General features: G+C 40.4%; 1 protein-coding gene across 1 annotated transcript in view; it reads left to right on the top strand.

Moving 5' to 3' along the window:
• Positions 1 to 1,669: 1,669 nt before the first annotated feature.
• The window catches only part of Actr3 (actin related protein 3), a 38,926-nt gene continuing 14,484 nt past the window's right edge, over positions 1,670 to 26,111 (top strand). The window contains exons 1-4 of the mRNA XM_051204148.1: positions 1,670 to 1,926; positions 18,881 to 18,936; positions 21,309 to 21,433; positions 25,995 to 26,105. Coding sequence (XP_051060105.1) covers positions 1,883 to 1,926; positions 18,881 to 18,936; positions 21,309 to 21,433; positions 25,995 to 26,105 — 336 coding nt within the window. The 5' untranslated portion in view covers positions 1,670 to 1,882. The remainder of the gene's footprint in view (positions 1,927 to 18,880; positions 18,937 to 21,308; positions 21,434 to 25,994; positions 26,106 to 26,111) is intronic.

The following is a 26,111-nucleotide window of genomic DNA, read 5'->3' as shown; positions in this document are numbered from 1 at the left end:
AATTGGGGTGCATGATGTGGAATTCCCAAAGAATCAATAAGGAAATCATGGTATGAAAAATTAAATTAATAAAATAATAAAAGAAACAAAAAAGGTACATTGTTTACATGTATGGAATTGTTAAAGAATAAATATTGGGAAGGTCTACAAAGCAAGTTTCAGGACAGGCTCCAAAGCAATACAGAGAAACCCGAAACCCTGTCTTGAAAAACCAAAAAAAAAAAAAAAAAGGAAAGCTAATAACTTTCCAGGTTCCTTCTTATGAGAAAGTAAATGCTCAGACTCTGCTGTCTTTGCAGAATCCCCTGGAGATGTGACCCAACAGCAGCGTACTTTAAGCTTCCTATGTTACTCCGATGAATTCGCGTTTTTAAAAAATTGCTTTTTAGGTCGAGAATATAAAACACACTTATCTTTTGTTTTTCTTTCTACCACAAAAAGCTGGTATCATGCTAACAGTACTACAGAAGGAAGTCTATCAATACCCCAACCCAAATACAGGCCGCTCACACAATTTATTATGTAGAACACAACCTCTGGGACGCTGGCCCAAGAGAATCTTACTACTCTTGTAGGAAGACTATCATCAGTCCAGAGCCCAAATAGGGGCCGCTTGAGCAGGCTATGTAGAACATAACCTCTGGGAAGCTTGCTTTATAATTCTTATTGTTTTACATTTACTTATGGGGGGAGGAGAGGGCTGTGCAAAATCAAAGAACAACATGTCGGGGTCTTTTCATTTGTCCCTGTGGGTCCCCAGGGATCATACTCAGGATAGTGGCAAGCACCCTCTCACTGGTCCAGTGCTTGCGTCGGTTGAAGACACTCCCTAGAATGTCAAATCCCTGGGGGATTTTTTTTTTTTTGGTTCACCTGTGCAGAGTATATTAAATAGAACCGAACCTCGCCTCTTGGACGCTTGCCTTTCTTAAACGCACAGGCCCACCATCTTGGGGAGCCCGTAGCCTACGAAGTAATAGTATGACTGACATACATCTCAGGACACAAACCTTTGTTCATCCCTTTCCTGACCGCTCATCAAGACGTGCTACAGCGATAAAGGGGTCATGCTGCTGACCACGTTTGCAATTAGCCCTTCTCCCCCGCAGCGGAGAAGCGCTTCTGCTCCTTCTTCAAGCTAGTAAAGAGGGAGCACACCCACACACCCACACACCCACCACCACCATCACAATCACCATCACCATCGCCACCACCACCAAAAGGCAGCGTCTGAGCTAGAAACTCAGCCTGGCTTCTGGGCTTTCTCCGGACGGAAAACACGAAGTGGCATTTCCTCGAGTCAGAACCGGAGTCGCGGGACACGGCCGCAACGCCACCGCGCATGTGCAACCGCTTCTTCGGGCCGCCTGAAAACCCGAAGTGGAGTTTTTGCACGTCCGGAGGAAAGGAGCCGAGGCCGCGCGGCCGCACGCTACGGCGCACGCGCAGTCGCCCCTCCCACCCGGAAGCGGAAGTGGGCGCGACCGCGGCCCTGGGGGGCCTGGCCTGGCCGGGGCGTCGGCAGCGGCGGCCATCTTGGCTACCCGCGGAAAAGGCAGTGTGAGGGGAAGAAGTTGTAGGGCGGGGGCGGGAGTGAGGAGGAGGAGGAGGGCCGAGAGAGCCGAGGGGTGGAGGAGGAGGCCGCGGCGGGGCAGGGCGGGGACAGCCTGCCGGCCGGCCAGCCTGCCTGCCTGCCTGCCGGGCTTGCGGAAGTACCAGGCTGCTGCTCAGTCGCTGCTGCTCGGGCTCCCCGCAGCTCCCTCCCTTCCTTCCTTGAGGACCGAGGGCGGCCCGGGCCGGTGCATGCTCAGCTAGCTCTCGTCTCCATCCCCGGCCTCTAGCAGCACGGAACGGGCGGCGGCGGCGGCGGGCGAGGAGGAAGATGGCGGGACGGCTGCCGGCCTGTGTGGTGGACTGTGGCACGGGGTACGGCTGGGGAAACTGAGGCCGGGCCGGGAGGGAGGAGAAACGGGCTGAGCCTGGCGGTGCCGGGAGCCTCCCTGGTCGGGTCGCCTGACGCTCCCGGGACGGGGATCCATCCCCTGGAGGCCCTCGGCTGCCGAGGAGGCCGCCCGGCCCACCTGGTGTCCCTCTCCCCTTCCTGCTTGTGATCTTTGGGGGCCGCCAGACACAGGATCGGGGCTGGGGGTGGGGTTGGGGGGGGGGACAAGCGCCCCTGGCAGGTCTTGCAAGATCGTGGTGACAACCCTCAGTCCCTAGGGCGTGTGGGTGGAGAGAGGGAAGGAGCGGGCTGTGGCAATGGGAAGCTTAGATCGGGGGCTTCTGCAGAGGACCCACGCGCCACCACCCCACACCCCGTTCTCAGCCGTCTCCCACTGCCCGGCGAAGCAAGCCACATTCCAGTCCCAGCGAGGAGGATCTCATGGGGTTATTGCTCTTGCCCTCAAAAAAAAAAAAAAAAAAAAGTCCCTTAATGAGCAAGCGCGCTGCAACTTCCTTAGTTTTGTCAAAGCCGCTTCCTGCTTTCCGTCTTTTATAGCCTTATAAGGTAGTTTTTCGTCTCCAGCGTTAACACATCTCATTAGAACTTTCAAAATTAAGCAGGTTGCGAGAAGAGTGGACTACGAGTGCTAGTTATCAGTGTGTTTGAATTAAAAAAAAAAAAAAAATTGTTCTCGAACCCACGGAGGGAGGCCGAGAGGGAGGAGAAGGGACGCACCCTGGAAACTAAACGAAACGCTTATGTTCGTTTTGTGACAGTATCTTTTTGAAAGCCGAAAGGAGGCATTGAGGTATAAAGGAATGTGTTTGATTTAAAGTAATTGTTTCTGATAGTAGTGCGGTGGACTAAAACGACTCTAAAGTGGTGGTTTTTGTATTAATGAACCTCTTAGGGAGTTCTGTGTAATGACTTGGAGAGCAGACTTTATTTTGGATGTTCTTGGTTCAGATACTTTTTGGAGGAAGACGCCTGTGCAGATCTCCAGTCATCAGACACATCAGTGGTGTTGAGGACAGTTGCAAACCTTTTTCATCTTATTCACTATACCACAGTAATTTAAAAGATGCTTCCCTCCCCCCCGCCCCACTAGTTAGCCTGTATAAATCCCTCCAATCTTAAGTCTCCTGCCTTTATTTCTAACAGGCTGTCCAGACAGCCGGAAACAACGGCTATCTTTTTTTTTTTTTTTTTCCTCTTGGAAAACACTAGCTTAGCCTTGGAATTTCTATGCATTTTCTTAGTTGACATCCTATTAAAGTTAGATTTTCTTCCAATCCAGTCTCATTCCCCTGACATGTATATATAAGTATATTTAAGTTTATCCTTTCATAGTTTAATTGTTGAGTAGATAGATGTTAGGGACAGTTTAAAAATTAGAATTGACCAGAGTGAATAGGACTTTTCAAGTGTCTTGTTTTGAAGTTAGAGATACTGCAATGTAATACATCATGCTTTAGAAATCATTGTCAGTAAAACATGTAGTCAATGACCACCATATAGATAATGCTGGACAGCTTATGTAGGATGTTTCTTTTTATGTGTTTATTTCCCTCTTCTGAAATGCAGTTTTGGTTATTTTTGAGTGAGTAGTATTGGGTAGCTCATTGAACTTAACTGTTTCTAAGTGTCCTTTGTTTTCCTCCTGCTGAAAGGGTAACCTTCAATTAAGAACACACTCTGTGAGTGACCAGGAGTGGTACAGCTTCTATGTAGGCAATCTCAGTTACTAAATCATTATATTGCTACACTGATCTCACCTTACAAGGAGAAGTTAGCTGGACATTTATTTATGATAAAGGATAGAACTGATTAAAGTCATCTTCTCTATTCAGTATTTTTACCTTTAATCACAACCTGAATTTCCCAATTTAGAATTTTATTTATTTTGCTTCTCAAAAGGATTTTGTGTTAGTGCCCTTCTACCTCCAACCCCTAAGTTGAATATTAAATATTAGCCATTTAGAAAGTCATACCTTGAGTTTTATTAGGAAAGTCCTCTCTCAGTGCAGGGTAATTAGCATATCCAAGAATGACTAACAGGGACTTTTCCGTCTGAATAACTTCCACAAATGTAAAAGGTGCCCATTTAGCTTTTGTTCCCCCATCCCCCATGTTCTCGATATTACCCTCATCTCTTAGGTCTCCGTCATTACTCTTATAGAATAAAGGAAACATTTACAGGTTGACCATTCCATTTCATTAAAGAATTTAGGCAAAAAGGGGTAGTCTGTTAAACTTGATGGTGGTCTTAGAAGCTGTAAGAGTTAGGATACATGGAGTTTAATTCCAGAACTTTAAATTAGGACTCCTTCCAGCGTAATTCATCATCAAACATTCATCATCGTGATCCAGGTTCAGGTCACAAAGTGCTTTGCAAATACCTAAAGAACTAAGAAAGAAATATTTTCTTCACAGCCGTACCATGTCAACATACCTTTTTGGTCTGTATTGGCAAAGTATTGTAGAATAAAATTCCTGTTCAGAAAACTGGTTGCTTCAAAACAAAACGTAGGACTTGGGAGTGGAGCTCAAGGTGGAGTACCTCAGCATGCACAAGGCGGTTTCAGACTGCAGTCAGACAGACTGAGGGCAGTGATGAGAAGAGCAAATTCTACAGCCTTAGTTAACAGGCTGTAATGCCTGGGTAAATACAGTTATCCTGAGTGAGCGCTCGCTTATTTTCACTACTTTCTCTAACATTGCATTGTGAACTTTCTTTTCTCTTTTCCTGTATTCTTCCCCCCCCCCCACTGAGAAATTATTTTATCAGGTTATATCCATTCATTAAATGACAGCTTAATATACAGTCTTATTGTACCAAGTCTTGGATATATTTAAATAAATTACAGGATTTCTCAACTCATTATATATATTTAAAGCAGTCTTAGTGTAAGCACAAATATTTTTGTTGGCATTGGTAAAAGTAGGGTCTTTATAATTCATCCTGTGGCTAATCCTAGAAGTTAGTAGGGATGTGTTTGAGAGAAGTGAGAAGCCATGGATGAGTAAAAGCATGCTTAAGAAGTTCATCTTTTTTGTTTGTAGTCTGTTCATAATGTGTTAATAGTATACAAGGCAGGAACACTCGCAACATCCTGATAACAAAGGTTCTTTAAAATTCTTATTCTTGATTTCTTGCATTTGTTGTATGAGGTACAGATACAGTGCCATTGAGAAGACAGGTTCTTAGGCCTCTCCTTTCCTGCTAACATCTTTACTGCCTGCCAGGTTCTTGTTACCTATACTGACTGTGTGATGAATTGTGTAGTGACAGCTCAGAATTTTTATTTTAAGAACAGAAGGGAAAGGTTGGTGGTGAATTCAGTGGCCAGGGTTTTAATTTGTTCTTATTTAACTTGTGACAGCTCTTTATAAGTGAGAAAAGAGAATGTTACCTTTAATACAATTTAGTGAGTAGGTGGTGGAGTAGCTGCTTGAACTAAGTTCTGTATTTGAGCCCATGGGGTTCTTTGAGCCCCCTTTAAGAGAACTATGTACATCATTCATTAATTCAACTTAATTCTTGTTTACAGTAATATTGCAAAAATAATCCTAGCCTTATGAATTTGATTCAGTTAGTGGAATCTTTTTGTCTTTCTATAGATTTTCCCCTGAATGTTTGAATTCTAGACTATTTCCTTGTTTACTTTAAAAAAAAAAAAAAAAAAAAAAAAGACTAGGCTGTCTCAGGAAATAGCTAGTGCTTAGTAAGAGCCATGTGCAAGCCTGTACTGAACACCATGTGTCAGCTCCTCACTCTTTCCCTTCTCCTTGAGCAGCGTTGTTTGTATTATGTAGACAAGAAACTTAAGCTCCAGGAGGTTGAGCCACTTGCCTGAGGTACCATAACGTGGGACCTGAAGATCAGCCACTGACAGTTGTTAATCATTTCAGTATTTATTCAGTAGTCACTTGAGGATGGTTGAGGTTTATTTTATACTTCCCAGGAAGCCATTCATTCTTACAATATGGTAAAATATCTAATCAGACTGCCCTCGTGAATCGTAATCCTAACACTAAAAATTAAAGGTGGTGGATCAAGGCAAGGGTCTTTCGGTTTTCGTTTTTGAATAATCTCACTGAGTAGTGGAAATCACTGTGTATCTCAGGCTGCCCTTGAACTTGCAGTGATTCTTCTGCCTTGGTTTCCTGAGTGCTGGGTTTACTGTTGTGAGCCACCACAGCCAGCTAGATATGTGCTTTTTAGATAGTAATAGCTGTTTTCCAGGTCTGAAGGAAAGTGGTGATTGTGGTCAGATGTCAAGCAAGCTGTAATGATTGTCAGATTTGAGCGATCCTTTCAAGGAGCTAGATGCACAGGACATCTTTTACCAAGGGAGGAAAGGAAGGAAAGATGCCTTTGTGCGCACCACTGATTGATGGGACGAGGGGGCTGCTTGTCTTGGACTGCTTGCCTCCTTCATGAGTTTTGGGCTGTTTGATGGCATAATGTAAATTTAGATTTTGCAATGCGAACTAACATATTTCTTCAACACCTACTGTGTACCAGCTTTTATATGTCAGCAAAACTTTGCTTGCAAAAGAATTCTACTTGGTAGGGAATCCAAATTCTCAAGAAAGGTGATATGCTGAAAACATGGCTTTTAGTACATTTACTGAGTGGAATGCAGTAGGACTGCGTGTAGGGGAGTGAGGTCAGGCAGCAGGGCTTGGGTGTGTAGCAGCAACTGTGATCTGTATTGAGAGATCTACTGCTTTTAGCAGTGAATGAATGTGAATAGGACTTGGGAGTATGGCTTTGCTCTGTTCTGTATTTCCTTTTAAACACTGAGTCCCATCTAGCCCAGGTGGCCTTGCACTGTTGTCTTGCCTCTTGAGCAAACACCAAGGTGACAGCAGCAGAGCTACTCTACACTGTGTGTGGAGTCTTAAATACAGATGGGGCCTACTGATGGACATTTGTTTCAGTGGGCTTCTGGATGAGTCTATTCTTGTAAGGGACCAAGCCTCACTAAAGCTTCCGGCCAGCCTGGAGCTTACTTTGTAGCTCCACTCAAGGAAGTCTTCCTGTCTCAGTTTCTCAAGAGTGGAGGTTGCAGGTATGAGCCAGCATGGCCTGCTTCCTAAATGATTGATTCTTTAGCAGCCTACTCAATACCAGCTGTTGCTTTTGTCCGTACTACCTACCTTTCCACAGATGCATTGGTTTTTTTTTTTGCGGCTTGCAAAGGCTCTGCTCAAATGTTTTTAATTTAATTCAAGCCCGGCTACAGAAAGTACGCTTTGGATACTTCCAGTTCAGAAGGTCTTATTTTTCTCAATTGTAGTTGTCTACCGTATTTATTTTTATAACACCTAAAAATGGTTCCTCACACAGGACTTGGCACACCATGAGAACACAGTATGTTGCAATTATAATCATCAGTTAGCTCCCTCTTTTTTTTTAAATTAAAGATTTTAAGGAAAAGAACATTGTGTTTTGTGCGTATTTTCTTATCTCACACAGACCTTGGCCTGTTTGCTGTATGTGGGTGCAGTCAGTATGGGTTTTGCTTATTTAAGAGGGAAGGTGGTTTGGAGTTAGGATTGTAGATTGATAAATGAGGATTTCAAGATTGTGACCTTGACTGATTAGGACAATATAGGAGTTAGCCTTTGTTTTTTCAACATTTATTTTTTTGGGTGTGGGTGTAGAAATCAGAAGACAACTTTAAAGAGCTGGTTTTCTCCTTTTACAATGTGGGCCCTGGGAATAAAACACCAAGAATTTCTACCCACTGGACCATCTCTTCTGCCCAGGAATTAATTTTAAGAACATTTAAATTTGGGGGACATAGAGATAGCTCAGTGGGTGAAGGCACTTGAAACTAGCCTGACAGCATGCACTAAATAAATACTAAAAAAACCAAAACAGTAAAATTGGAATAGCTGTATTTGTAATGCTGTTATGTAGCTAGAAATGTCTGAGGGATGAGAATAAAGGGACTTCTTAAGTCAGACAGACATTCAGCCATTAAGATAGCAGTTTGTAGACTGAAGCTGATGAAAGAAATGAGAATCCAAAGAGAAAACAAAAAGATTGAGTTGCAGTGCTTCTGAATACACTGTGAAACAGCTTCTGGAACATCATGATGGGAGCGAGGGAGCCAGCAAGTGAGCCAGCGCGTGTGGCTTGTGAGTCATCAGACTATTTCATCCTGTTTTCTAAGAGGCAGGCTTTTTAATATGTCAAAGTTGTGCTTACACCCCCTGTCCAGCAGTCCTGCTCCTTAACAAGTAAAATAGTTAAAATGTTGTCCTGGAGGCAGAAGTGTGGAATGGCTAAAATGTAGCTAAAGTAGTATTTCCTGCAATAGAATTCGGCTAGTTAATACAAGTTAAATACAAGCGTTCAGAGCTGGAACATGTTAGGGTTTTAATGACACTACCTGCCTGTAATAGCCATATGCATAAAGAAGCAAGAACAAAACAGTTAAGTGCTAACAACACCACAAATTGTGCACCCTCACTCACCAAGCCCTTAGAATATTCATGAATTAACAGTACAGGATAGGTGATGTTTAAAATTGAATCTTTAGAATAAGGTAGTGATGAGTATTACTTTGTGTTTGGTTGTTCCATGTGTGGGCCATTAACATTCCATAATCACTGGGCAAAAGAGACAGATACCCTTGTGTTCTCAAAAGGTGTTTTGTGGAATTTAGTGATTGTTGTTTGTTTCAGAACTTTTTTGGTACCAAATAGTCTGTGATTAATTGCCTTAAATTGAATTCATTTGCTCTTTCACACCTGTTCCTTGAAACCAGTAAAGGAGTAATAATGAGTTTGTATATTGTGGGTGTTCTTTTACCCTTAAGAGTTTCTACCCTAACAGGTCCTTTGAGTGTATTGAGTGAGGTGTTGTGATGCTGAACATTCCATCATTTTCTTCCTAAATGCTTTTGATTTCTTTTTAAAAGATTTTTATTTCAGTTCCACCTTCTAACAAGCCACGACACTATGCATTGTCCTTCATGAAAGTACAGTACTCTTGAGAAAGGGTGTCTTTATTTCTTCTTGAGTGACAAAGGGTTTCCAAGAATAGCAATCCTGAAAGGGAATTTAGGATACAAAAGACCTTACAATTTAGGCTTGATTTAGACTGAAAATGTAAACGCTGTTTTTGGTATTTGTCTGAAATAGAAAACAAATACTTGATTATTTAAGTGTTAGAAATTATTTTAAGTAAATACAATGTGTATTGTAAGTGTTTTTAGAAACCAATTACTTTGTGTTACTATCATAAACTAAGTGAAATTTTAATGATTTTGTTTTTTTCAGAATTTAATGGTTCACATAGAATTAATTACAGAACTGAGCACTTATGGGGGCTTTTCTAGAAACCCAAAGTCCAGCCCTGCAAAGGAGAGAGGTGTGTGTAATGATGAGAGCAAGCATGCACTAATTGAGTGGGTGTGGTAAAGCCTTAGTGCCCTCCCTCAGTGACACACCTCCACCAATAAGGCCACACCTGTGTTGGGGCTGATGGATTGTGTAAATCAGCCATTTCAAGCCCCCCCCCTTTAAAGATAGTTGTTATTCTTTCAGAAACCCTACAGAAGTGGGTACATTTTAAAGACAAGGATCATGAGGTATTGAGAAGCTCTAGAGCAGTGGTTCTCAACCTTCCTGAAGCTGTGGTTGGTTCCTCATGTTATGGAGACCAGCAGTCATAAAATTATTTCACTCCTACTTCATAACTGTAATTTTGCTACTGTTAACGAATTGTAAATATTTGGCATGCAATATAATATGAGACCCCTGTGAAAGGGTCCTTTGACCCCAAAGGATCATGACCCACACAGGTTGAGAACCAATCATCTAGAATTTGAGGACCAATGTGTAGTCCTTCCAGAGACTGCCCCTAGTGGGAATATACTCTATTCAGTAAGTGGTTAGAGTTTTAATCCAGATAAGAGAATTCTTCTTAAGCATGCATCCTTTAAAAAATATTTATCTTTAGAACTACTAAATTCAGTGTAAACATGGAATCGTAGGAAAGTTATAGTGGTCCATCAAGTAAATGATAAAGAATTATATGTGGTCCATTTCAATATTCTCAGAATAAACATTGTATCTAAAGGATGTGTACACATTGCAGATTAAGAACATAATTTCCACTATAGTTATGTCAAAAGGAAAGTCAGTGTTTCTGCAGTTTGAAAGTGAGTACCCACTGTGCATTGAAAAGCAGCTGGTGAGTCTAAAGTGGTGGTACATGTCTGTAACCCCAGCTCTGGGGGGGGGGGGGGTCGTAGTGGGAGGCAGGAGGTTAGGAGTACCAGATTGCCAGTGGCTACATAATGAATGTAAGGCTCACCTGGGACATATGAGACCCTATCAGTCCTTTATTGTCAGAAATCATGAAACAAAGTAAAATGAATAGTGGAACGTAGGGAAAGAAATTTCTCTGAAAAGGAAAAACTTAACTAGAACTCACTATTTGGCTCTGAAATGATTGTATAGGTTAAATAAAACCAGTTATTGGAAAGTAAGATTAGGTTGCTATCTCTGGAGCACATGAAATATTTGGGTGTATTTTATCTAAACACATAAAGTTCTAATAAAGGCATGAATGTTTACTGTTTAAAAGTCTTTACTATTTTGCTCTGTAATGAAAGGGTAATGGTAACAGCAAATAATTAGTAATAACTGATTGGTTTTGTTTTGTTTTTGTATCTAGAAGACCTTTCAAAGGCAATGTATGTAATCTGTTGTACAGATTTTGGAAAACGATCTTTTAGCGCTGAATTTTTTTCTCCTGTTGTAGTTTATTGTGGGAGTGAAAGTATTCCTTGACTGTCCTTGTCAGTGTGTGTGAATGACCCTGCTCCTCTTGTTTCAGAGTCCATTTCCATAAGGGAAGTAATTTGAAAAACATCGCGCTTTTAAAAAGGGGAGATGGGGCTGGGCAGTGGTGATGAACACCTTTACTTCCAGCACTCGGGAGGCAGAGGCAGATGGATCTCCGAGTTGGAGACCAGCCTGATCCACAGAGCTAATTCCAGGATATCCAGGGCTATGCAGAGAGACCCTGTCTTGAAAAACTAAAAAGGTGGGAGTTGGTGGGGGTGATTAAAATTGATAGGAAAACCTAAAAGAATCGAAAGAAACATACTTTAGTCCCACTATAGACATTTTAGGCACAGTAATATTAATGGAACGGATAAATACAACAGAAAAATATTGAGTACAGGAACAAAGAAGGGGGCGGGGACAGCAGGAGTCCCATCAAGGATGTGCTGCAGGGACAGCAGGAGGCCTAAACTGAGTCCTCAACTGCACTCTGGATTCTAAGTTCTGATCAGAGTAGCTGGGATTAGACCATGTGTTATTGGAGCATTTGTACCACATGTTTGACGAGGTAGTTAGTATTCTTTTCCTCCTGTACAAGATAGGTTTTGCCTCCTACCAAGACTTAGTTCTCAGAGGTGGTTCTTGTTGATTGGGATTGGAAATTAGATTCTGGAGGGGGAAAATTATAGTGCTTCCTACAGTGGAAAAGATAAAGAAAACTAAATATACCATGCATTCTGTGTGCCAGGCACTGTCCTAATTGTTCTCATATACTAATTTATCATAAGTTTAAGCTGTGTTCTAATGTAAACTGCTTGGCAAAAATCAGGTATGTTAGGTATGTGTAAAGGCTTACATATAACTGAGTAGTTTTAACATAATCACCAGGTAATAAATTCATTATCACAGTCAGCTGGGGATATTTTCCTCACTCTGTGCTCATTAGCAACCACATTCTGTTCTTTCTGCCTGAGCTCAACTTGGTATATACATTGATCTACTTTCTGTCTTTATGGATTTGCCAACTTTTAGGATTTCACAAAAATCGAAGCATACAATATGTGGCCTTGTATGATTGGCTTTCATGGAGGAGGTGTTGACTGCTGAATCTGTGCTGCTTGTGATAATGCACAGGAATTGCCTAGGGATTGGGAAAACAATCTTGGAAGGTTTTAGGAATGGATAGGGACATAAGGAGGTCTGGAGGACAAGTCATTTGGGAAGGAAATACTCACTGATGTCTTCTAAAGTGCTGTCTTGTGGTGCTGTATTGTTTATAAAGCCACTGAGGATCAAAATGCAAAACTAGCCACAGCCATATAAGCTGGGAAGTGGTAGCACACATCTTAAATCCCAGGACTCAGGGAGACAGATACCTGAGTTCAAGACTAGCCAGTGCTACATGAGAGTGAATCACTATAAAAGACTTGCTGGCGCTAGAGAGGAATATAAGACAGGAGCAGGGTTTCAATCTTGGGCTATGAGTTTCCGGCCACGTTGAGGATAGGATCCCTCCCCACAGCGTTGGTAGAGCTAAGAGCTCTCTAATGGCTTGCCCGCTTTGCTGCTCTGATCTTCAGCTTAAATCCCGCCCAGTATATGACTCTTGGTTTTTATTATTGGTGCTGCACTATCTGTTGTTACTTTTAATTTTAGGGAAGGAAGTATGTGAATTTAGTGTCATTGCTTAGACATGAGAAGTCTAGAAGTCTGTTTCTGTGGTCATATGGCCTGTCATAGATGTTTGTAGGATCAGAATTCAGGCTTCCAAGTGGTGGAACAAACAAACATTTCAGTTTTTTTGTTTGTTTGTTTTGTTTTTTTAAGGCAGGGTCCTTGCTAGTGGAGTCAGGTTAGTCTGGGACTAGGTCTGGTCTGTTGATCACATTGGCCTCAAAATCAAGAATCTAGCCTCCCCAGTATTGGGATTCCAGGAGTGAGCCCTTGGCTAACTTGTGTCCTTTTGATCTCCTAAGTTCCAGCTAGTTTCAAGATTTGAACTTGAGGGAACTAGAATACTGTTTGTTGTCTCTGTTGACTGAGAGTTCAGGTTTTCACCCAAATATTCTACTAGGCCTTTTTGTGTAAGGTTGAACATTTACTGAGTTCTAGAATTAGAAAGGCTTTCTAAGCAGTTGTAATTGACTTTTTCAGCTGATAATTGCTGCTTGTTTGGCAAGTTCTGTGAATTCGCTACGGCATTCTTACTCTAAAGTTCCTAACCCTGGACTTTTGCCCTTTGAGTTTGGGTACAGAATAAAGAAGGCTGTAGCAGAGCTGAAGCTGAGGGCTAATTGGGATTAATCTGCAGACCTCGTTCATTTCTAGTTGGGCAATCAGATCTTAAAACTTTGTGGTTTTTGCTGTGTTTGGGTAGAAGCAGGTTTTCATAGGATTCTTTCAGCTACTAAGACATTTTAGAAAATGGGGTTGGAGACTTTCCATTCTGATGTGCTGTGACCTTGGGGTTGTGTTGTGCTGTCTTCTTTAAAAGTTGTGAATGCTGAAAGAAAGAAAACAAAAGTGTCACTTCTGACTTCTCCCTCATTGACCCATAGTGATACTGGGGATTGAACCCCAGGCGTGGTTCGTACTGTCCAGCGCCATTACTGCTGAGCTGCGCTCCGAGCTCTTTACAAGCTTGATTTGGGGTGAGTGGAGCTTGGGTAACAGGCCCACACCACCACCCGTGCCCTGCCCTTCCTCCCTTTTGTAGACTGCAGAGTCATCCACTGTGTTCGGAGTAATAGTATGTTTGCTGTTCTTTGGCTTTATCCCAGCTTTCATCCTTTTTCAGATGTGGTTCATATTCCCATTAAGTGCTTTCATATTTATAATCTATTGGTATCTTCGAGTATCTTACTTGTGGTGAGGTGCTTTTGAAACCAAAGTACATACAAACTACTGTCTTAAGTAAAAGAACTCTGTCAACTGCCTGGTGTACAGCAATGTCAAAGTCTTCACATACTTATTTCCCTCTTTTATGGTTTTAAAGAACAGGAGCATTGCCAGAGACTCCCCAGATCCTCTCCCCCTTCCTGGATTGTGTGTCGTACACCATTTCCTGCCTAAAACGTTTCTATCATTTGTGGAGTTTTTGTTTGTTTTGTTTTTTGCTGTTGTTTTTAAAGCAGTTTAGGCCTCCTCTGTGTCGCAACTGATATTTCTGCTGCTCTTATTTCAGTCACCCAGACTTGGTAACTCCAGAAGTGCTTGGAATTCTGTCTTCTATATTCCCATCTCTGGGTGCAGGCCCACTCCCCTCAACCTCAGAAGCCCAAATCAGCAGTGTAGAGGTGTGCTCACCCACCATGGCTATTCTGTTCCAGAAACAAGGTTCTTCTGAAAATTTAATTTTAATTCCTCAGCTTTAGAGAAACATTTTTTTTTTTTTTTTTGGTTTGCTTTCTCAAAAGTGCTATACTGTCCTTACACGTTTCATAAAATTTAGTAAGGTAGCTTTGCCATTTTTATTTCATGATATAGGGTTCTTTTCTCAGTATAGCAAAGTATAAAGAAATAAAGTGGATTCATAATTTGCCTATATAATTACATACACACATGCACCTATGCTCTAGAATATAAGGAAACCTGGTAGGGATTGATTAGAATGATAACTGGGTAGAGGGGATAGATAGCTAAGGGAGAGAATTACCTTTAGTATTTCTTTGTATTCATTACAATTTCTTCCTGAGCATATGTTTCTTATTCAGGGATCACTTTAAAGTAATACTCATACATGACCAGAACACTTAAAAAAATAATGATACAAATTTAAAAAAACAAAATCTACCTTTTCCCATCCTGTCTTTTGGAGATAGCTACAGTTTCCTCTTTCTTGTATTACTTTTCTAGAAGAGAAAACCAGCAATATTCTCTTACTAATTTGTTTTTTGACAAGCTTCAGCTCAAAAAAAAAAAGGACACGAACTGTTGGGTGAGTAAAGATGCTACAAATTTTGCTGTAGAATCACCATTAAACATTAAATGAAGTGTCTCTGGCCTAGACACTGTAAAGCACTGACTGCTCTTCTAGAGGACCTGGGTTCAATGCCCAGCACACACATGGTGGCCCACAACCATCTGAAACTACAGTTAATGGGACCCATCACCCTGATACAGGCAAAACTCCACATAAAAATAAATAATTAAAATGTAAATGTCTTCCCAGAGAATGATTTCTTCCCTGTCATTTATTTTTAGTGTATATTTAAGTTGTATAAATAGTGCTGTAAGCACACAATATGCAGTGATTCCCACAGAGTAACATATCCATTCCATAGCACACAGTGACATTCTTATTTTTATGTGTGGTACCTTAAGCAAATTTCAAATATGCAGTACATTTCTATTAGCTGTAGTTACCATGCTATTCTTTAGGTAATTATTCTGAATAATTATTTTTATATTATTTAGTGATTATTATAATTGAAAGTTTGTATCAGCATCTTTCTATTGCTTTCATCTCCCAGTCCCAAACACCATTCTTTGTTTCTTTAAAAATGACTTTCATATTCCACAAATCTCTATCTTCTATCTTCAGTAATTTGACTGTGATGTGCCTAAGTGTAATTTTCTTGGTGTTTAAATGTTTGAGCTCTCTCAAGCATAACTAAATTGGGAAGGTTCTTAACTATCCCTGCAAATGTCATTTTCTGGTATTGTCTGCCAAGTCCTGGGTTCCAGTCTTTTTCTTTTTCTCACTCTTCCCTCCTCTGCTTCCAGAATGGGTACTGACTGCTGATGTGCTTTCAAGGTTCTTGAGTTTTTAACCTTGTTACCATGCTGTTGTGTTTCCTCAGTGGTCTTTTGTTTATAGGATACGTTTTTTTTTTTTTTTTTAACCTAACCTGTTTCCATTTGTCCTTGGTATGATTGTCATGTTTCTGGTGATTCTTCCTTGTTATCAGATACAAGAATATTCTTTTTTAATTGATCGTAATAGTCAAAGCTGATGACCAGTCTTTATCTACTTTGGGATAGTATTCTGTTTTTTTTCTATGAGGGTTTAGTTGGGGCTAATTGTAAAGCTGATTAAATATACTACTTACCTCATTTATTTATGGGTATTTTGCCTGAATGTATATCTAAACACCACATGTGTAGGCCCAAAGAGGAAGTTGGATCAAGTGGTATTGGAGTTAGAGATGCTTGTGACGTGCCACATGGGTGCTGGGCATCAAACCCAGGCCCTGCAAGAACAGCTTGTGCTCTTAACTACTGAGCCATCTCTCCAGGCCCCCCCCCCCCCGCAGTTTGGGTTAAATTTGGTGGGGACTTTATTAACTGTTTTACAATTGACTTAATATTAGAGAAGCTGAAATAAATCTGTACTCTTATCTTGTAAGCAGTAGATTATCATTTTAAGATTTGGGGGTTAGTCTGTGTAGAGATTGTAGAGGTTTGTGGAGTTCCAGACTCATCCGGTTTGAGGGTTTCTGGCTCATGCAGATAGAGGTTGTCTTGAATTGGAAAAGTTCTGTTTTGTCCGATATTTTCCATTCCATTTACCTAGGAGGAAAAGTGTACTCTTCCTTTAGTGCAGTGGTTCTCAGCCTGTGAGTCACTACCCCTTTGGGGTCAAATGACCCTTTCTGGGGTCTCAAATCTAATAGCGTTTGTGTCAGACATTTATATTACCACTCCTAACAGCAATGCAGTTATGAAGTAGCAAGGAAATTTTATGGTTGGGGGTCCACAGTATTTAGGAACTGTGTTAAATGGTTGCGGCATGGGGAAGGTTGAGGACCACTGCTTTAGTGCATTGATAACCTGGACTCGGGTAGTAATGCTGTAGTCTTGTTTCTGACTGGTTATGGTTAGTGTCATTGACTCTCATGGGAGGAGCATGTTGTTCTTGTCAGTTTGTGGTAGTTTTTATACAAGTGAACACATCTGATTACTGCCTGCAGACCTGTGGACAGTTCAGAAATATCCACTTCTGGCTGTAATGGAATGGGAAGTCTTGTTTTTCCCACATGTAAAGACTTTAAAAATTAGTAAGACATTTTGGATTGGAAGAGTAAAATACTACTTTGATGTGAAAGAGTATCATATATTAATCACAATATAGGTGTCTCAATCGGCTTGTACAAAGATAAGTTTGTCATAACTGTGTAAATTTAAAACTTAAGGTATGTGTGTGATTTAAGGTGATATAGGAAACAGACTGTGGAGAGACTGTATGGAAAATAGAATTAGGATGGATGCTTGAGTGTGCTGTGTCAGGTACTGTGGTAAATAATACTGTGTTATCCTGTTTAATCCTTGTAAAAGCTCACTTAACTTTTTTACAGATGGGATCAAGACTCGGAAATTATTAAATAATAAAAAGGCAGTTGGCTGTCTGGAGAGGTTGTGAAAGCTTTCAGAGGCAGTTGATACATCCCCTGAATTTTGCAAGATGAGCAGGAATGTAGCGGATGTGTTGAGGGCTGGAGGGCAAATCGTCAGATGTGGTCAGAGCAGGGTTAATAGAGGCTCAATGGTATGAGACCAGCCAAGCTCTTCAGAAGGTCTCAGCAGCTCAGCGCCTAGGGAGGCTAACACCCATTAGAAAGTTGGGAGGGGTTATTAGACACCACATATTAAAGGAACAGTATCATTTGTTGCCAACTTTTGCTTTAGAAGCACAAGCATAGGCAGTGGGAAATACTTGGAGGTTTAGTCAACAGAGTGCTATGTTTTAGACAGTCTTGTGTTTCTCCTAGTATTTAATGGTTGGATCTTTTTAAGCATACTCAATTCTTAAACTTAGTTTTTGGGCTTATCATCCCAAAAGAGATTCTTCCTTCATGTTAGAAAAGTTTTCTGCAGATGTTATCAGAGTTCAGTGATGTCAGAGCAAGTTACCTGCTTCTATTAAGTTTGAGTATGAAATAATAAAAATTGTTGTAACGTGCTTTCTAAAGTTAACAATGTGTCCGTCTATCTCTTACGTAGCTCTCAGTGCGTTGTTAAAGTTCCATTATGATTTCTAATTATTAGATTTATTTATTATAGTTAAATTTTTTATTGTTTTTTTAACAGTATAGATGAATACACTGAAACATCAGAATGTTAAAAGTAATGTTGAAACAGTAGAACACCCATGATAGGAAATGACATTTAGTAAAAAGGCATCATCATCTTTCTGTTTCCCACTTGCTTTGCTCCCCTAGATACAACCAACATTTTTTTGTGTGTGTGTGTGTGTGTCTGGATTGTCAAATGTATTTCATATGTTGTTCTCCTTGTGTTTACTTCACTTTTATACAGATGTAGCACACTTGACTCACTGATGTGTACCTTGCTTTGTTCAGTTACCCCAGTATATCTGGAAGTTTTCTAGTCTATGTAGAAGTGTGTGAAAGCTTCCTCAGCCTTGCTATAGCTGTATAATATTCACAGTGTAAACTTGAGTGTAGTTAGTTTCCCTTTTGTCATTTCCAGCCTCTTGCTGTTACAAACAAGGTTGTAGAGGATGATTTTCACACGTGCACTAATAGTCCTGTACTAACAATTTCGTGAAGTGGTAGTGGTTAGTGAGATGACTTAGAGAGTAAAGGTGCTTGCTGCCAAACCTGATTACCTATAGAGTTCTGTGTATCTTTGGGGACACACACGCGCACACACACACACACACACACACACACACACACACACACAACTTAAAGAGGAGGGGTATGTGGTAAAGGCTCTTGCTGTCAGGCCCCATGATTTATGTTCCATCTGTGGCCATTTGAGTTTGTAGCTCAGTCATAGAGCAGCATTTGCCTAGCATGCACAGAGCCTCATGGTTTGGTCCACAACCCTGCAGAATGAAACAACTGCAGACATACGTGATTTTCATAGTTTTCTTTTTATTATTATTTTTTCTTTTTCCCTCTCTGAGAGGATATCTCTGTGTAACAGCCTTAGCTTTCTGGGAATTTGCTCTGTAGTCTAGGCTGACCTGCTGGGATTAAAGGTGTATGCCATCACTTCCTGGCTAGGGCTTTTGATATTTTTCAAGGCAGAGATGTTAAATAAACTAAGCTTTTGAATATTGTGTGGCATGTATAGTGAAATCCCGCTTTTTAACAACAACAACAACAAAGAAAATACTGAGATTGGTGAAATTATGAAATTTTTGTTTTGCAGATACACAAAACTAGGATATGCTGGAAATACAGAACCACAGTTTATCATCCCATCATGTAAGTATTTCTTTTAATCCTTAGAGGAGCTGATTTAAAAAGGCCTTCCTCATTATCGAAGTAAAATAACTCATCAAGCCTGGCATTCTATCAGAATCAGGCATTTAGAAACATGATTGCCTTATTGTAAATGGAGCCTTATTTCCAGATCTCTTAACTATTCATTTCAGCTGTTTACCAAATGTGCTAAGTATCTCTTCAAGGAAAACAAAACAAAACAAACCAAACCCAGTAGTGGGTTGATGATAAAACTGTTTCCAGCTTTGAGGATATTGTTGCTATCTATGTGTGGTAGCTGTAAGTAGTTATTAAGTATCACAACCGAACCCCTGTAATTCAGCTAAAATGGCCTTGGGCTAGAGGTGTGATTACTATTTGCAAGACATAGCCTATAGACATCCACTGCAAATGCCAGTGTTCGAAGAGGAAGAGCCTGTGGTCCTTGACCCAGCAGCCTCACTGTTTCCTGATATTCTGTAAGCATGCAGTGCTTGTAACCTTGTCTTTGGGAACATTTGTTCTTTCCAGCTTTTGTTAACTTTCTCCTGACCGTAACAGTTTTAGTAGACTTGGATTGGTAGAGTTATGTTTATTAGTAAAGGGGTATCTTGTCTTCAACATTACTTTCGTATTTTTGATTTCCATCAACTTCAGCCTGGTTGCATAATTATATGGAATGAAGATGCTCAACTTGAATTCAGAAAATTAAAACTTGAAGACTATATAGTGGGTTATTTTTATTCATGTGTGTATGTGTCCCATGTGTACATGGGTGCCTGTGGGAGATACAGGAGAGCATCTGACCCTAGAGCTGGAGTTGTGAACTGCCGAGTGTGCTGAGAACTTAATGTGGGTCCTGTGGGTAACCTGTAAGCGCTTTTAATTGCCATGCCATTTCTCCATTCCCTAAATGTACATAATAGATATTTATCTCTGGGAATGAACAGAGAGTTCTGAAATTACTTAAAGGGATTACTGTGAGTTTTCTTAAATTTATTGATGTGTCTTTTCATATGTGGGACTAAAATTTAACAGATCCCTTTTGGCTAAGTAGAGAGAGAATAAGGAAGAATAAGTAGAGATGTAAAGAAAGCTTGTTTTTAAAGGTTCTTTTTACAGATTTTCTCCTTTTATCGGTTAGTGTTTTTTTTTTTTTTTTTTTTACCTGAATTGTACATCAAGCTTTATATTTACTGTGGAAGATTATAATTTTATTTTCAATTTATTGTAAGGATGGTTGCACAGTTGACATAATGTGTGTAGAGGTTAGGATTATTATGGTGATAATTTGTTTAAGTTCTAACAAATAAAGTTTTCCTGAAGAGCAGAGTACAAAGCTAGCCATACTAGTCAGCCATAGAGGCCAGGCAATGGTGGCACACGCCTTTAATATCAGCACTCAGGAGACAAAGGCAGACAGATCTCTGTGAGTTCTGGGCCAACCTGAACTACATGAAATCAATCGATCCAGTCTGAAAGAGAAACAAGAACTCACACAAAGGTGATCTCAGCACTTAGGATCCCACACCTTTAATCCTAGCACTACAGAGGAATACAAGGTGGTAGGAGACAGGAGCTCAGTGCAGTCTGAGATTTGGTGGAGACAGATGCAGTCTGGAGATGCAATATGAGGACAGAGTCACCTTTTGGGTTTCAACATTGGTAGAGGTGAAAGCTTTCTGTTTCTGCTTTGCTTCTCTGATCTTTAGCATTAACCCCAATATCTGACTCTTGAGTTTTTATTATTAAGACCAATTAGAATTTGTGTAACAGATTACTGTCTGATGAGTCAATTTTCTTCTTCCACCTTGAGGGTTCTGGGGAATTGAATTTAGGTCATGAGACTTATAGAACAAGTGTTTTTACCCACGGAGCCATGTGAACTTCTAAGATTATATTTTTAGTCAGAATGAAGCTAAGGGTTGGTGGCAAAGGATTGCAATACCCATTCCTTGGGAAGCAGAGGCGGGAGGGTTCTAAGTTCAAGAACCCTCAAGGGTAGCTTAACAAATTGTGACTCAAAAGTAAAAAAATTAGGACTGGCATATGTGGGACCCTGGTAACACGTACACCCAATTACAATAAAAATAGATTTAAAAGCTTTTGAAAATGTAGCTGAAACAGTCCCCATAGCAGCACTTTTTTGGGAGGTTTTGTATTTGAAGCCTTGTCCCTGAGAGGAAGTTGAGTTGTCATTGTATAAAATGAATTTTGTCATGTTTCTTATGACTTTCATTTATTAGTTTAACTGTTTAAATATTCTATTTGTTGATTTAAATAACACTTTATAATTAAAGAAGGGCAAGTTAAAAGTTTGTTTCATTTGCAAAGATGAAAAACATAAAATGTCTAATTTGCTACTTCTTTCAAAGGTATTGCAATCAAAGAGTCTGCAAAAGTAGGTGATCAAGCCCAGAGGAGGGTGATGAAAGGTGTGGATGACTTAGACTTCTTCATTGGTGATGAAGCAATAGAAAAACCCACGTATGCAACAAAGGTATGCACCTAAGAGCGGTCCAGTCCTATGCTGTGCGCTCTTTTTCCCCTGTTACGGACTTGATGGTCTCTCCCGTCATTTTGTTTTGTTTTGCTTTAACATTTTGAATCAAGGTCTTGCCTGGAACTGGCTATATAGACCAGGCTGGCCTTGAACTGAGAGATTTGCCTGCTTCTGCCTCTTGAGTGCTAGACTCTGTTCTCATCTTCCTAAGCACAAAAAGTTCTTCTTCTCCCATGGCTTTAACATACTGAAATGAATGGGTTTACTTTTTCATGTGGCCTCTAAGGGCCCTTAGTATGGATCGATTTTTCTTTTATCTCCACATTCCTACATCTGGGAATGTTGTTCTGCCTCTTTTCCTTCTCTGCCCTTTCTGTCTGTTCATTGAAATAGAACTTAAACAAGAAAGTAGTCTTCATTGTATAGATTAAAGAAATTGTGTGGCTGGTTGTGCTAGTTAAGAGCAAATCTCTTAACACAGAGTGTCTTCCTGTGTCTCTGTCCACAGCCACTACTCTAGCCTTCCTGAAAGGTAACTTGCAACCATTGATTTTCTCCTTTGACTTTCCTTCCTTTGCAATTTTAAACGAAATAACTGCCCCACCATATATGTAAAAATAAAACTCTGAAGTTTTGCCTTGTGCTAAAAAGAGTAGCAAGAAACAGCTTCCTTCCCAGGGAAATAGTATGAAGTCGGTAGAAGGGAAACTGGATAGCTGTTGTGGGTGTGTGCCACAGGAGTCAGGCTCAAGCTATAGCCTAGTTGGGGATTTAGCAGCCAAGTCTTGAAGAATAAAATAGGAGTTAGGAGAGATATGCAGACAGTCCTTAGGCAGAGAAGCCAGTATATAGTAAGTCTTAGGGAGCAGTAGAGCCTATATTCCTGAAATCCAGGGGCTGCATGGAAGCCACTCTCACCTACGGGCAGCATTTATAGTTATACTGGATGAATAGTGTTAATAAGGGTCCCTGTTTGACTTTCTAGTTTTGTGGTATTATCCAGTGGCTTGACTTTCTGTAATTTAGTTCTTTATCTATGTAATAGAGCTGTTAGTACTTGTGGACCTTGATGAGAGGATGGATATAAAGAAAGTGTTATTGTGCTCAAATAGTGAGGAGACACTATTAGAGAGGAACACATGGTTCTGGGATAGGTAATGAGATATATCAAGTAATATTAGTGACTTGGTCTAAGGCATTGATTCTCAACCTTCCTAGTGCTGTGATCCTTTAATACAGTTCTTCGTGTTGTGGAGACCTCCACTCATTAAATTATTTGATTTGTGTGTGTACACACACATATGTATACATTAAAGTGTTATAGAAAAATGTATAACTTAGTAAAGGGTTAGGTGTAGCACACACCTTTAATCCTAGCCCTTGGGAGGCAGAGGCAGAGAGAGGATCTTTGTGAGTTTGAGGCCAGCCTGGTATCAAAGCAAATTCCAGGCCAATCTGGGCTGTGTAGTGAGACTCTGTCTCAAAACAACAACAAAACAAACAAACAAAACAGGAAAAAATGACCTCACACATGCCTATCACCCAGCTTTGACAATTATAAATTTATAGCTAATCTTACTTGATTATTCCATTCCGCAATTAATTTTTAGTCAGTCACTAATGAGTGCTACCTGTTAACAGCATCTCATGGTTTTAGTCAGAGCTGAATACATTTCTCTAAATGTTCCCTAATGGGTTAATGCTTAGGTCATTGTTAAAAAAAGAATTTTCCACTGGATGTAGCTGTTAAGTCTCATGAGTCTTCTGACCCATAGCTTCTCTTTTTGTACATGTATTTTATCTTACATTTACTTATGGAAAAAAGCATCTGTCTTGTAAAATTTCCCATGTTCTAGTCTCTTGACTGCATTTTTATTGTGTCATTGTCATTTGCCATGATCCACCACTACACTAAAATTGTTGGCATAGAAATCTCAGAGTGAGCCAGTGGTATGTCAGTTTATTTATTTATTTATTTATTTATTTTGAGAAGAATAAGTAAATGGATATTTAAGGATTAACCAGGCATTGACAAGGCACTATTGGTAACTAAATATGTAGGTATAGATATTCCTAGTTACTCCTGAAATAAAGGACATTAAAATAGAAACATGGGGGTGGTGTATAGACGGTAACTTTCATTTTGAAGGTAGCGTATTTTGAAGGACCTGAGAGGCAGCTCACCTTCTGCCAGGTAGTCCAGTGTGCTATGCTGGCTTTGGAGCGTAGAAACAAGATGGATAAGGACAGAGATAAGGGGTATGAGTTGCGTTGGGAGTTGATACTGTTACCTAGGGCAGTCTGTAGCAGCAGAGATGAGGGGGCATGAGTTGCGTTGGGAGTTGATGCTGTTACCTAGGGCAGTCTGTAGCAGCAGAGATGAGGGGGCATGAGTTGCGTTGGGAGTTGATACTGTTACCTAGGGCAGTCTGTAGCAGCAGGGAGCCCTGAGAGGTGCACTAATGAGGCTCCAGTGGAGAGGGACAGAGATGACCAGCATGGCATATCAAACAAGATGTCTGCTGAGGTAGACTATAGTGCAGCTGGATGAATGTGGCTTTGTGGATGGTAGACAGGAAACAGTAACAGTGGGTACTATTTCATGAGGTTAGGCTGTGATGGAGAGATGAAAGGTAAGTTGCCAAATAGAGAGACTCTTAATACTCGGTTCTGTTTAGGAAAGTGAAAGAAGGAGCACATAACCAGGTCCTGGAGAAAGCTGGAGGGATGTACTCTGGATGACAAATTGAATGGAGTGGGGGTTAGAGAGTGGCCAGCGGTTATGAATGCATACTCCTCGTACATAAGGCCCTCTGCTCACAGTTGCCTGTCACTCCAGTTCAGGGATAAGACACCCTCTTCTGAACTCTCATTTGTATGTATATAATACACAGACAGATAACCATATGTACATAATTGCAGGGAGTATTGCAACCATTATAGTAGATGCTTAACAGTTTTGGTGAGGGAGATTCAATTCCTTTCTTGAGTTGTCCTTTTTCTTTCTTAGGTTTTTTGTTTGTTTTGTTTTTTGGAGACAGGGTTTCTCTGTGTAGCCCTTGCTGTCCTGGAATTTGCTCTGTAGACCAGGCTGGCATTGAACTCAAAGAGATCTGCCTGCCTTTGCCTCCTGGATGTTGAGATTAAAGGCATGTGCCACCATTGCCTGGTGAGTTTTCCTTTTTCTGTGGTAGATAGTAGGTGTCATCTGCTGCTCAGAGAAAGGGTGCTTTGAGAGAGGTGAGGTCAGTGTGTATGGTCAGACATTGAGAAGTTCGTCTTTGGTGTGTGGAGATGAGCAGAGAGGTGGCCCAGACAGGGTGAAGATCGTTTGCAAATCACAGTAACAGGCCTTATAAATTTGTGGCCAAGTATACGCAGGAGTAGCACAGTGGATTATCCCTCATTGATCTTAGGTGTTGAACGTGTGAAAGGTAATCTGTCGGAGACTCAGGAACTTTCTTGGTGCCATTTATATGTCTGTATCATTTTCAAAGTGCCACCTAGAGTTCGAAAAAGAATGTATTGAATTCAAGCACTGTAGTAACCACATAAAAAAGGCAACTTAGGGCTGTAGAAATGGCTCAGAGGTTAACACTGATTGCTCTTCCAGAGGTCCTGATTCAATTCCCATCAACCACATGGCTCACAACCATCTGTAATGAGATCTGGTACCCTGTTCTGGCATGTAGGTATATATGCAGGCAGAACACTGTGTGCCATAAGAAATAAATAAATCTTTTTTAAAAAGGTAACAGTTCCCATTGGTATGCTTTGCCTTGATAGGCCCTGAGAGCTGTTCACAGTGGAATGGATTAGACATTGCTACTCCTGTTTTGTTTTGTATATTTGTTTTTTTATAATAACAACTGGCAAACCAACTTTGCAAAAGAAACCTTGTCATGAAAAGGAGTGTGGCACACTCTGATGTTGAAAATTACCCATAGGCTAGCACATGGCGTGGTGTGTAATGTGTGCATGTTTGTGAAGTTTAAAGCCTCGTAGACATGCTCGTGGGTTGCCCTGGTTCAATATTATCCTGTATAGCCTTCCAAATTAAATCCTGTGTACTTAATTATTATTCCAGCTATCATATATTTAATAGTGTTTTATTTACTGATTTGTTACTATGGTTATTTTGAGGTAACATCTCACTATTGCTTAGAGTACTCTCAAACTTGTGAGCTCAAGCAATCCTCCTGCTTTAGCCTCCTCAGTAGCTAAAACAGCAAGTGTGTGCCACCATATCCAGCTACCAAGTGTGTATTATATATTAAATATAGAACAGGTATTAGTTAATGAGATAATTATTGAAGATTAAGGATAAAGTTTAACATTTTGACATAATTACTTTACATTTTAAACCATCTAAATGTACATTGTAAAAGTAATTTCATTTCTTAAGTATGGATATTTCTACTTAGCATGTGTAGCTTAAGGATGACCTGTGGTAAAGAAATACATCTTTTTTCTAATATCTACAAATAGTGTCTGGATTTGTATTTATAGGTCTGTTTTCTTGACATTATTAAGACTTAATTTGTTTTTGTTTTAATAGTGGCCAATCCGCCATGGTATAGTTGAAGATTGGGACTTGATGGAAAGATTTATGGAGCAAGTGATTTTTAAATATTTAAGGGCAGAGCCTGAAGACCATTACTTTCTTTTGGTGAGT

This window comes from Phodopus roborovskii, unplaced genomic scaffold (assembly GCF_943737965.1).
Source record: "Phodopus roborovskii unplaced genomic scaffold, PHOROB, whole genome shotgun sequence".
Taxonomy (NCBI): domain Eukaryota; kingdom Metazoa; phylum Chordata; class Mammalia; order Rodentia; family Cricetidae; genus Phodopus; species Phodopus roborovskii.
The sequence above is the reverse complement of the archived record's forward strand: the minus strand, read 5'-3'. Positions and strand labels throughout refer to the sequence as shown.